We start from the raw sequence: 12,990 nt of genomic DNA, 5'->3' as shown, positions 1-12,990 counted from the left end.
GGACTTTAAAGAAGATGAAGTCACCCTTAACTTGAAGAAGTGTGTCTAGGTCATTTCGTAAGTAAAGTATTTGCTAAAATCAGATGTTCATTTAAAGGTTTATACAGTTTTGGGATGCTTACTCCCCCAGATAGTTTTTAAAAGGTGAGCTGAGGACAGACCAGGTGACATTTTGATCTTTAGGACTAGTGCACAGAGGATTGATGCTCTCTTCCTTTTCCTTCTTCTCTTTTTTCTTCTCTTTCCATTTCTCCTCTCCCTCTTCATCTCCATTTTTGGTGTGAAACATTGTCTAAGAAACAAGGTGACTCTGTGGAGCCCTAGAGGGCAAGAAATTCTCCATCACTGGGTTTATTCATTCATTCTTTTCCCCCACAATGTTACAAGATTCATTGTTTATGTACCACACCCAGTGCTCTATGCAATACATGCTCTTCTTATTACCCACCACCAGGCTCACCCATCCCCACACCCCTCTCCTCTCTAAAACTCTCAGTTTGTTTCTCAGAGTCTACAGTCTCTCATGGTTTGTCTACCCCTCCAATTCCCCCAAATCACTTTTCCTTGTCTTCTCCTAATATCCTCCATGTTGTTCCTTATTTTCCACAAGTAAGTGAAACCATATAATTGACTTTCTCTGCTTGACTTAATTTCATTCAGCATAATCTCCTCCAGTCCCATCCATGTTGATACAAAAATTGGGTATTCACCCTTTTTGATGGCTGAGTAATAGTACATTGTATGTATTGACAACATCCTCAAAATATTATGAACAGAGCTACCCCATGACCCTGCAATTGCACTGCTGGGTATTTACCACAAAGATAGAGATGTAGTGAAAAGAAGGGCCAAGAAGACCCCAATGTTCATAGCAAAAATGTCCACAATCACCAAATTGTGGAAAGAGTCAAGATGCTCTTCAACAGATGAATGGATATACATTCTTTCAGTCATTCATGACCCTGCTTTCAAGGGGTCAACAGTCTCATAGATATGATTGATAGATATATGCTTGCATGTGCCAGAAGAAGGTCTCTTGATCAGTCTTGGATGGATGGAAGGTTCTGGAAGGCTTCTGGGAGAGGAGAGTCTGTGATGTGTTTTGCTGGACAGTAGGAATTACCAGGCAAGGAGAGTGGGCACCAGTGTTACAGACAGCCTGACAGAAGGAATGTTTGTTAGAGCTCTGTTGAGAGGACAGTCTGAGGCTGATTCAGGAAAGCGGTGGGTGAGAAGTTGAGGGAGAGAGATTGTTTGGTTGAGATTTCCAGAAATTTTCTACAACAGGATGCATGAGCTGACCTTGCTTGTGCCACATGCATCTCTGTGGCTTTGGCTGAGCCTCAGGAAGGAGACCAAATAGGATGTGTGGAACAATGAAGAAAGCAGGTCATATTCTCATGGAGGAGGATTAGATGCAGTTAGGGAGAGGTCAGAGTTCCACTTCTGTCAAAGGACTCTCTCTCTGCCTCACAGTTAGCTGATGACCGTGAAGTGGGTCCAATGGAACCACAAGAGTCCTTTAATGTGGAAAAGGGGACAGAAGAGCCAGTGTCACAGTGAGGTCACAGAAAGATTTGACTGGTCATTGTTGCTTTTGAAGATGGAGACCAGGTGCCAAGAATGTGGACAACCTTCAGAAACTACAAATGGCAAGTGGACAGGTTGTGCCCTAACACCTCCAAAAGGACATATAGCTTTGTTGGCATTTTTATTTATTTTTAAAATTTCTTTAAGAAATTTAAGATTTTATTTATTTATTTCAGAGAAAGAGTGCATAAGCAAGGGGAGACAGGCCAAGGGAGAGGGAGAAGCAGACTCCTCCTTGAACAGGGAGCCTAATGTGAGACTCGATCCCAGAACCCTGAGATCATGACCTGAGCTGAAGGCAGACACTTAACTGACAGTCACTCAGGCTCTCCCATAGTCTGATCTATGTCAGACTTCTGACTTCCAGAACTCTAAGATAATATACTTCTGTGATTTTAAGCCTCTAATGTTATGGTAACTTGTTACAGCAGCAATAGAAAATTAATAGACCTTTGCAACTTCTGGAGCTCTTGGGAAGTTTCAAACGAAGATGTAAAATCCCACTTAGCACTCCATCATTTAAGTAGCTACTTACTGGTCATGTCAACCCGTCAGTCAAATACCAGTTCTTAGTGATGCATGGAGAAAGAACCAGGTTCAGGACCCCAACTGACTTGGGCTTGACTCAATTACAAGGAGTTTGTGTATCCTGGATAAACTACTTAGTTACTCAGAGCCTCAATTTCTTCTCATTGGGAAGGGATAACGTTATTTCACAGATTCCTTGTGAGGAATAAATTTGAGAACTTATGTGCCAACACTCAGGACCCTCAAGCTATTTATAGAATGTTAGTGCCATTTGACTTTGTTCAGGACTCAGCTCCCTCATGAAGCCATCCTGATTCTCTTGGTTCTTACTCTGTCTCCTTTACTCTGTCCTCCTGGGACTCATCTTTTCTTATGATTTTCTACTCATTGGGATGTAGTAGACAATGTACTGCACAGAGGCCCAGAGACTTGCATCTGTCCCTAACAAAATATGTGACCTTAGGCAAGCCCCTGACCCTTTCTGGCTTGCTATTTATCATTAAAATAGCAAAGGTAGCCTATGAGTCAAGCTAGGTCCATTGCACATTTGACGTTCTGTGCTACTCATGAATGATTAGCTTGGACATCTATATGACTTTATACGTATGTGGATGCATGTCTGTGTGGTAGGGCAGGAATGGGGATGGGGGGGGAAACATCCTACTTGATTAGATTATGACTTATAATCCACCTAGTCTTCTGTCTTCTGTGGGTGGTAGTAGTACAGCCAGGTGATTGAATGACCTTAGAGTGGGAGTATTTGGGGTCCAAGTCCTCAAAAACCAACCTTAGTTGATTTAATCTCCCCAAAGCTGGGGAGATTAAGATCCTACATCTTGAGATAAGGTGCCTAAATAGTTTCCTTAACCATCACCAACCCTCCAGTGAGACTCGGGCTAATCTGATTGAATGCCATCGGAGATTGAAGATTTTAAATTTCTTCAGCTATCATTATTGGGAGCCAGTGTGTAATTATACAGGGTCAGCAGAAGAGAGTCAGGTGTGTGTAGGACATGCTTTATCCCCCCTATTCCCATCAAATAACTATCTTCTTTGTTCAGATCATAAAAGTTCCCAGACTCTTCTGATTCACTTGGCTGGCCCATCTGCATATTATAGGGCAGTGGCTCTGATAAAGCCAAATGGTATAGAATGTGGCTCACCCCGTTCCCTGGAAGCAGGTGCCACTGGAGAGCTTGTGGGCTCCTTAGGGAGAGTCCACCACCCCCTCACTTCCCTGCCTCCAGTGTTGCCTGCACAGGGTTGTGGGAGGGCCTGTGTGGGTCACAGGCCACTGCACCCAGAGGGGACGTGACAGGCCACCTGATTCCCCTTCCTTGTTTCAGCCTAACATGTGCTTTAAATAGGAGGCACTAAATTGTTTATCAACTGCATTTTTTTTTAAGTTGAGGCAATTGAGGTACAAAAGTGTTGAGGACCTTCTTTTTTTAAAATTTTATTTATTTATTTGACAGACAGAGATCACAAGTAGGCAGAGAGGCAGGCAGAGAGAGAGAGAGAGAGGAGGAAGCAGGCACCCTGCTGAGCAGAGAGCCCGATGCGGGGCTCGATCCCAGGACCCTGGGATCATGACCTGAGCTGAAGACAGAGGCTTTAACCCACTGAGCCACCCAGGCACCCCTGTTGAGGACCTTCTTCAAGATCATGTGGTGAGATCATGTCTGGACCAGGCAATGGCCCATGTAAAAACATTTAGGACACCACTGTATTGGGGATTCCTTATAAACTTTAGGGATGCAACAAAGATGCAGAGCAGCCAGTGGTTCTTGACAGTACTGAGGTGATGAGGAAATATACAGAGGTATGTATCTTCACCTTCAGGAGGTTCATGGTCCCCATGTTAAAGACCACTGAGACAGAAAATGGGGAGATGCATGTTCTTAAACTGTTTAGGTTAATATCAGTCTTCAGTCCTTTTCCCCCTTTGTCCTGCCTCAGCGTGGCCCAGGTTAGGGTTAGAAATCCTAGACTGTTCTAGCAACCAACTCAGTGTGATCTTGATTAAGATGTTTCCCTCTCTGGAGCTAAGTTTCCTCAACCAGACAACTGAGACACTGGGCATGTTGTGTGACAGATCTGGCACTTACACTCAGGGTTATAAAAGTCACATCTGGCTCTTACTGTGATCTGTGGGCTCCTGGGCCCAGTTTGGGAATGGGGTGGCAATCCACTTGCCTTCTAAGATATTTACCTTCCTTTTCTTTAACTCTCTTTCCTCCTCAACCCCACTGCCTCACAGAGCATAAAGGAAGAACAAGATGTATGCCATAGCAGATGGGTTTGGGGACTCCAAGCTGACCAGATTCTTGAGTGCCTTTGAGTCCTGGCTTTCTAAGTTCAGTTTCCCATGCCAGAGGCTTTGCATTCACCACCTCACTGGTCAGTCCTCTCCACACGTCAGTGAGGATTTTCTTCTCATTCTTCAAGGGCATAAACAGACTACTTCTCCCACTGAGGTGACACAATTTTCCTGGGCCTCACAGTTGAGAGTATAGGGCTCACTTCAAATCCACATCTTTGTGATGACAAACTATTTCCCTTTTCCATACTACCTTCCAAAGTGAGAAATCTGCTCAAAGACAGGCTATACTTCCCAGGTGAGGCTGGGGGAAGGCTGGCAGGATCTGTGTCTTGTAACATAAGGGAAAAGTGACCAATTCCAGGGATGCCTTCTTCTCAGCCACAGGCCTGCCTTAGCCAGCCCTGTCCCCCTCTCCTATCTCTGAATTCTGGGAATGACACATGTGGTGAGGGTAAGTAACATAGTAGCCAGGGCCTTAGCCCAGAGCAATCCCTTCCTCTTTAGAAAAGTGCATCCAAAGCCACTGAACATGCACTCATTTATTGTTATTAAATGTCACAAACAGCCCAGTATAAACAGATGGACAGAATATGGTGGGATAAGCATTGCAGGAGAAATGTATAGATGCTTTGAGGTCACAAAAAGGCTCCTGCAGGCTCTAACCAGCCTGCAGGAGGCAGTGGGGGAGCCTCCTGAAGCAGGTGACCCTTAGGTTGGGTTCCGAGGGAGATGAAGATCTGCTCAAGTGGATCATTCAGAGGAGGACTCAATGGAAAAAGAATGCAGGGGACAGACAAGTGTAAAATCACACAGGCCAGAAACTCTCTGTCATGCCAGGAAGCGCCAGCATTTACCTATTGCTAGGCTGCACAGTTCTAGAAGGAGAGAGAAGTAACAAGGTAAAGCCAACCAAGGAGGTGGGAGCAGTGCTGGAAGACTTTTGTGTGACTTGTCAAGTCATTCAAGCTGTTGTTTAGAAAAAGGGAACCTTTTAAGGCTTTAAGTAAGGGAGTGATATTTTAGATTTAGATTTTAGCCAGTCTGCCTTGGCTGCCTTATACTGGAGGAAGGACTAGAAGGAAAACTTGGAACCTCAGAAGCTAGTTCGGAGATTCTGGGTGGTGTAGGTGAGAAACGATGGGGGTATTTTTGATGGGAAGAGCACAAACCCTCAGTCTGGGAATCATTTCCCTCGAGCCTGGGAGAGAGCACAGAGCTCTGTAGGTAAGGCATCACAGGTTTTAGGCACGTGGTGCATCTGAAAATACCCTGTTCTGCATTTTACAATCAATTTGTATCTTAGCATCTTTATATGTTTGGCAATTGACTTACTGTGTTTACCCACCTATTTCTTTGCTGAGCATCAACAGCTGTGGCACAGAAGCAATTATGACTTGTCATCGTCAATAAAGCCTCCCAGGATGTGCCTGTGCTCTTGTCCCTAGCTGGAATATTTGGTCATGTGAAAGCAAGACATGAAAATAAGACAGGTTCGATAACTGGCTCCTTGAGGCTATCTCCCCAGCTGTCACTTGCATGTGGGGGACACATAAAAGTGAGCTCTATGGTTCCTTCCAGCTTCAGAGCTTCAAAGCAAGGCATCCTTGTGATTGTGTGCCAGCCCTTTCATATAGCACTGGCCAGCTCACAGCACCGCCCTCAGCTGGCCTGGTCTGGGAGGACATCGAAGTCCTCTACCTGCTTCTCAAGAAACCATTATGCAAGGGGGTCTGTGGTAGAGTCTCTTCTTACAGCTTTTCCATGACAGGACAGGCTTGGTCCTGCACTATCACAGTATCTGTGAGCCATCAAAACTGACACCTTAAGGGTTCTCATGGTGCCACTCTTCAGGTGTTGCTTATTTATTTATACAGCTCTCTACCATTTGGGGCAGGGCTCCAGTGACTGCCACTGGGGCTAGGAGTAATTATGGCATTCTGCAGGAGGGTAGCACACTCATCATGTTCTAGCCATCTTCCCTGGCATTGCCTTTGATCCAGCCTTTTGTTGGGAAAGTAGCCATTAAGAGATGTGTATCTTTGGTTTCATTTACATGGGAGAAAAGAGAACTAAATTAACAAATGTATGGTTTCATGTTCTCAGAGATGGCCTCCACCTAGTCTGTGCCCAGAGTCCTCAAAGCCAACCAGGAGAGCACCAGCCCCTAACCCACACTGCCACAGAGCCGCTGAACACCTGGGACTGAGACCCTACCACTCAAAAGAAGGCAACCAAGGTGTGGACTCAGGTGTAGGAAGTGGTTCTTCTTTCTTTTCCTTTTATTTTTTTATTTATTTAGTTCATTAAGCAAATGAAAGGACTTTGGTGGGTTTCTGAAGTATTTATGATTATATACATTTTTCTATTACATGAGAAATAAAAGTTTATTTATGAAAATCCAAAGACTAGTGAAAATAAAAATACTATATTGGTTAACCATAACTCCATTGTCATAAAATAACTAGAATGTTGACAAACTTCCTTCTATCATCATTGTCAACATTCATAGAAGTTTTTGGTTAGACATGATTGCTTTTATGCTATATATCCAATTGGGACCTTGCTTACCCCCCCTTTAATAAATTTTAATAATTACATAAAGTTTCATCAAGTAATAAAGTGTATTTGATCAAATTTCTATTAGATATCTAAATTATTTCTAAATCACACTGTGATAATCAGCTTTTTACATCGCTTTTCTTTTTTTCCATTTTGGAATTATTTTTCTTTGCACCGATTCCAAGACATGGAACAACTGGGTCCAAGGATTAAACCATTTTATACTTCTGATACATATTTCCATATTTCTCAAATTATTTCCTAAAATGATTTTTGTCTCTTTATGCTCTCATCAACAATGACACACTATAGCACTGGGATTTTCAGCTTTATTATTTGAAAGTGATCATTAAATAGATGAAAGATGCTGTCATATTATAGTGCTATTTCTGCTCTCTCTCTTTCCTTCTCCATCTTTTCTCCCACCCTTACTCATGATTTCTACTGAGGTTCAAGAGTTGCCCATCTTTTATCAACAGTTGACTATAGGACCCTAATGCCCTAAACTAGGCTCTCCAGAAGTTCCCAGTATCCAGGAGGCACCTCTCTGCAGGGCTTGGGGAACACTAAGGCTTCTTCATGTCAGAGAAGGTAGTAATCTTCACATCTGGAAAAGGGGGGATTGCATGCCTTAAAGACTTGTCTAGCACTCATGTCCCAAAAATCTGCTTCTGCACCTACCTAATTATATGACTTGATCTGGCGGGGGTCCCAGATGTCTTTAGCACATTTTGGACTATCTATTCTTACTGCACATTTTTGGTCCTGTACCAGCTTCTAGACTCAGAAGGATGGAAAGCTGTTTGTGTGCCATGATTCTGTAGCGAGCCTCCCTAGCTTTGGCCTCTCTCATTTCCCCTTACTGTGATAACAGAGAATCCTAAACCTAGTTCCACTTGAATGTTGTGGGTTGTAATGACAAACTAGTTTGGTCTGTGTGGCAAAGCTCTCTTATCCATCTGGCCACAGGGTACTCCTGGGCAATCGGTTTCTTTCCCAGAAGTAATAGGGGCATCTCAAGCTCAACTCATCAACAAACTGGGTCTGCACCTGGCCACATGGAAGGGGTCCTAGGAGGGAAGGAGACCCACCCTGAAGAGGGGTAGATACTGGTGGAGATGAGGGAGATTAAAATGGTGACCACACTCCCAGGCCCTAACACCCCATTTCCTACAGTTCTATTTCCATGCCCCCTTCCTATTCTAATACCCTTCCCAGCAAAGTGAACTGATATATTCCCGCTTGTGAATTAAGCAAGGTTGATGTAGGCTTTCCATAGTCACTTGTAAAAAATAACATAGCAGTTGTGAATGTTTTTCCCATTCATTCCTAATTGAGGCGCTTTTGAATTTATCCTTTCTTTTATGTAAAGCTTTCCTTTTGAAATTTTGTAGATTCACAAGATGTTTCCCTAATAGAGACCCCATGCATCCTTCACTGGAATTCTCTCCATGGTGACTTGTTATATAGTTATGGTTCAGTATCCAAATCAGCCTGACATTAGTGTAATTCACAACTTCAATTTTGTTTTTATTTTTTTAAGATTTATTTTTTAGAGGGGCACCTATGTGGCTCAGTGCGTTGAGCCTCTGTCTTTGGCTCAGGCTGTGATTTCAGGTTCCTAGGTTAGAACCCCACATCTGGCTCTCTGCTCAGCAGGGAGCCTGCTTCTCCCCACCCCCACCCCGCCCGCCACCTGCCTCTCTGCCCACTTGTGATTTCTGGCAGTCAAATAAATAAAATCTTAAATAAAATGGTTTCACTTTGGTTTGGTCTGTGTGGCAAAGAGCATAACAACATGGAGGATATGGGGAGTTAGAGAAGAGAAGGGAGTTGGGGGAAATTGGAAGGGGAGGTGAATCATGAGAGACTATGGACTCTGAAAAACAATCTGAGGGGTTTGAAGTGGAGGGGGGTGGGAGGTTGGGGTAACAGGTGGTGGGTATTATAGAAGGCACGGATTGCATGGATCACTGGGTGTGGTGAAAATATAATGAATACTGTTATGCTGAAAATAAATAAATTTTAAAAAAGATTTTTTAAAGAGAGTGAACATGAGTGGGGGAGGGGCAGAGGGAGGAAAGGGAGAGAATCTCAAACAGACACCCCTCATTGAGTATAGAGCCTGACGATGTAGGGCTCGATCTCATGATGCTGAGATCACGAAGCTGAAACCAAGAGTCAGAGGCTCAACGGACTGAGCCACCCAGGTAGTACTTTTTTTTTTTTTAATTTTTAGTTTTTTAAATTTATTTTTATTTATTTATTTATTTATTTTTAATTTTTATTTTTGAAAAGAGTGCCTAGCTGTGCTTATAGGTATAAGTTAGAACCTAAATATTGTACCTGATGAGGAAGAAATGCACAGGGCTATTATGTTCAGGTGTGACATGTGAAAACTGGGCAGGTGCGGTTGTTCCCCTCTTTGAGTGCTGGCTATGTCCCAGTATATCAGGCTCTGGACACACATTACCTCCTATGCCTCATGACAAGACCCTGTAAGCCCACTGTTAGCATCAGCTTTCCTTTTATGGAGAGCAGGAAACCATAGCTTAGAACAGAGCTAGAGTTGAAGCCCACCAGCCTGTTTTCAGAGAGTTCTGCACAAGCATTATGCAGTGGGATTAATAGCTGAGGGCATAGTTTTTCCTGAGCCTTTCCAGACTGGACCTTTCCCTATATCCCACTCTTCTTTTTCCCTTTTGCTTTATTCCTCTGTCATGGCTGCTTGGGCTCCTGAGGTGAACCACTGTTAACAGCCATATTTATGGCTCTCTCACTCTGAAGGCCCTGATGCACCCCTCAGGAGATGCCACATCCCTATATGCAGCAGGTAGGGCCAGAGGGGAGGCTGTCTTCAAAAACCGTTGATTGTAGAATGCCAGAATAGCCTCTCTCTCTAGGGATTGTTTCTTGGTGGTTTAGTGCTGGAAAACAGCAACAACAAAACCCCAAACTGTCAAAACAAAGCAAAACAGGAGAAGAAAGCCTTGTGCAGCAGAGGAACACGTTTACTTGTCAGTTCATGGCTTCAGCTTTCAGGATAAGATGGTGAACATGGTAGAGACGTTGGAGGTACTGAAATGAGAGGTACTCTTGGTGCCTCACTCTGGGGGTGGGCAGGGAGATGGACATTTAGGAGGACAGGACTTGGAACAGGACTTGGAGGGGAAGGGAGCTGGGCATGGAGGAGGACACGGTGGGGGACATGGTGAGGGGCATGGTGGACACTTTTGTGGTGCTGGGCATTTTTCCCGTGGGCACTTTTCAGAGCACCGTTGCAGCAGCTTTTTTAAACAGCTGGGCTGGCATTTGGCTTCACACTTTTGTTCACACCTGGGATCATAGTTCTTGGGCTCACTCTTAGGTTCACTAGATTTATTTTTATCATCACTCGACATTCTCTTTTGATTTTCTGGGTCCTGTAAAGAAATATGCAACAGGTCATATGTGGGAGACCACACTGCAAGAGAACCAGGAGGTTTCCCACTCACACCTCCTGGTCTCCTTGCTTTTATGAAAAACTTTCCTGGGATGGTTCGGGGTCTAGACCAAATTCTCATTTAAGGGCTGTCCTTCTGTCCTTGGAGTCATTGGTGACAACATCTCTTGGTCTCTTCACCCTTACCCTGCTTTTTGTTTACTTACCTTGTCTCAATTCCATATCCCTCAGCAGGAGTTTTCAACCTAGGGTCCTGGAACTAACCCCGCCCCATGATAAAACCATATTTAATCATATGTTATCAGTATAAGTGGCATCTTTTGTAACTCCATGTCTTTTAATTAATTAATTTAAGTACATTATTCTGAAGTCATGAATTTGGTCAAACTGCTAAAAGCACTCATGGCACAACAAGAGTTTGAAACAATTCCTGCAGGGCTACTACTCTAACCCTCTGGAGATGGAATGAGAAAGTATGTTACAAGGTTTAGGGACTCAGGACACTTCTTTCATTCCTGTGTTTTCCCTAAGTCCTCAAAGCCTTGAGAATTGCTTTCTTCATTTGAAAACTGGGGATGGAAAGAAACTGAATCTCTACCATGACTGGACACTCTGTGACTCCTCCCCATGATTAGGGGAAGGGAAGAACTCAGGAAAGGAGAAGATGAACAGGGAAATTCTAATTCTTCTGAAAATATGAATTTGAGAGCCACATAATATAATTTTAAGAAAGAATTTTTTTCCTCCTCTGTTAAGTTTTGCCCTGAGTTAGGGCTTCTATGGATGATTTGACTTCTAGATATGAGCAGGGCTTTTCAGTCCCTGACAATACTTGCAAGCTGTATCTAATTTGACACTCCTTTGATTTCCTTTAACAATATAAACGTATACATTATCTAATTTAGTTTTGAAAGCAATATGGCTCTCTGGAGAGGTAATTAAGTTAAACTCGAAATTTGTTAAGAATCTCTATTTCAAATGAGGCATAGCCCAGTTCTTGCTTCTGAAAATGAAGGGATGCTTTCATTCAAAAATAGCCATCATCTTAACCCTGTTCAATATCTGGGGTCCTTTAAGTGACTCTTAGGAAAGGAGAGGGAAAAGATGGGGCATTTGCAGTTGTCCAAATGCAACTCACCCCTTTGTGTTGATAGTGAACTTGACAAGTAGTCAAATGAGGTGGATGGTATTGCTGTGTGTGAGAAGGTGGATTTTCCCTCTGGTTCCTCTGCTTAGCTCTGAGGAATCCAAGGCTGGGGAGGGGAGCCCCACTTGTGACCTCATCACTTCATCATCAGGTAGTGATTGTTGTGTGACTCCAGAGCTCCGAGCTCAACTCAGGCCCTTGAAAATAGGGCTTGTGTTTAATCAACACTCCTTTGGTGTCATGTTCTCTCCCAGGGTCACTCAAAATTTATGCTGGTGAAATCAGACCATAATGAAGACTACTGAACTCTAAGTATAGAGAGTTTCACTGTTGCTAGGAACAGAAAAATCTGTTTACACATGATCTCTCTTTACCCCCAAATTTTAACTCCTTTTAACTTTTAACTCCTTTTAACCCCTTCTCCACCTTTCTAGGAGACCTTTCCCGATTGCTCACAAACATTTTGGTTCTCTCCTTCCTATTTTTCTAATATCAGATTCTGAAGCCTCTTTATAATACTCCACACAACCTAGCCAAAGTCCGGGGATTATTTTAGCTCTTTTTCTTCCTTTCTGCCTATAACTCACTGATTGTTGTGCTTTGCAATTTTTGTTCAGTTGGGGAGTGGCTACCCTTGATATCCTTGATAAACCCTGCTTACTGTAAAGAACTTGAGTTTGATGCTCTTGACAAGTTCTGACATACTGGGTTAATCCCAGATCTGGTCTTAGAGTAGAAAGATTTGCCTCTGAGAAAGTTTCTTCCTTGCCTTTTCAAAGGACTGGCCAGTGGGTCTCTGTGGTTGGAACAGATCTGTGCCTGGGGTCATAGAAGGAAGTTGGTGTGGGAAAGACAAATGGAGTGGAGTACATAATTCCTTGAACTCAGAAAGTTCATCTTGGCAGTCATTCACTGACAGCCATGAGTGCCTTTTGGTTAAAATGGTGAAAGGATCATGTCTAAGGTGTTGACAGAGATTCTGACAGCAAAGTGTCAGACAGACTGGGGGATGGGTCAAACGTTGCACTAGTCTGTTTCAAAGAGGTTATAAACATCTCCAAATCTGAAGGAAGGCAGTGGTGGTGGTAGTGAAAGCATGCTGATGAAAGAAGTATCATCAGAGAAGTATGTTTATGAGATTCAGTTAATGGGAAACTTAGAAGAAAATTATGAAAGATGACTCCCAGGTATTATTATCAATGGGTGATGAGGAAACAGAATAGATTTGTGTGAGAAAAAGATGAGTTTAAGTCTGTGCACGTTGTGTGGTCACAGTGGAACATGAATGGTTATTGGGAATGTGGTTCCAGTCCTGTGCCACTGAGCAGACTGAGAATTTGAGTTTGAATGAGTACAATAGGTGTTTGCTGAGTGGATAAGGATGAGAGGTTTGGAAGAGAG

At 43.3% G+C, this 12,990-nt stretch overlaps 1 protein-coding gene across 1 annotated transcript; it reads right to left on the bottom strand.

The window, feature by feature from the left end:
- Nucleotides 1-10,104: 10,104 nt before the first annotated feature.
- LOC122898852 (late cornified envelope-like proline-rich protein 1) lies at nucleotides 10,105-10,401 on the bottom strand. The gene has a single exon (XM_044236532.1). It carries the CDS (start codon nucleotides 10,399-10,401, stop codon nucleotides 10,105-10,107), a length of 297 nt encoding a protein of 98 aa, XP_044092467.1.
- Nucleotides 10,402-12,990: the final 2,589 nt, after the last annotated feature.

Source organism: Neovison vison, chromosome 2 (genome assembly GCF_020171115.1).
Source record: "Neovison vison isolate M4711 chromosome 2, ASM_NN_V1, whole genome shotgun sequence".
Taxonomy (NCBI): Eukaryota; Metazoa; Chordata; class Mammalia; order Carnivora; family Mustelidae; genus Neogale; species Neogale vison.
The sequence above is the reverse complement of the archived record's forward strand: the minus strand, read 5'-3'. Positions and strand labels throughout refer to the sequence as shown.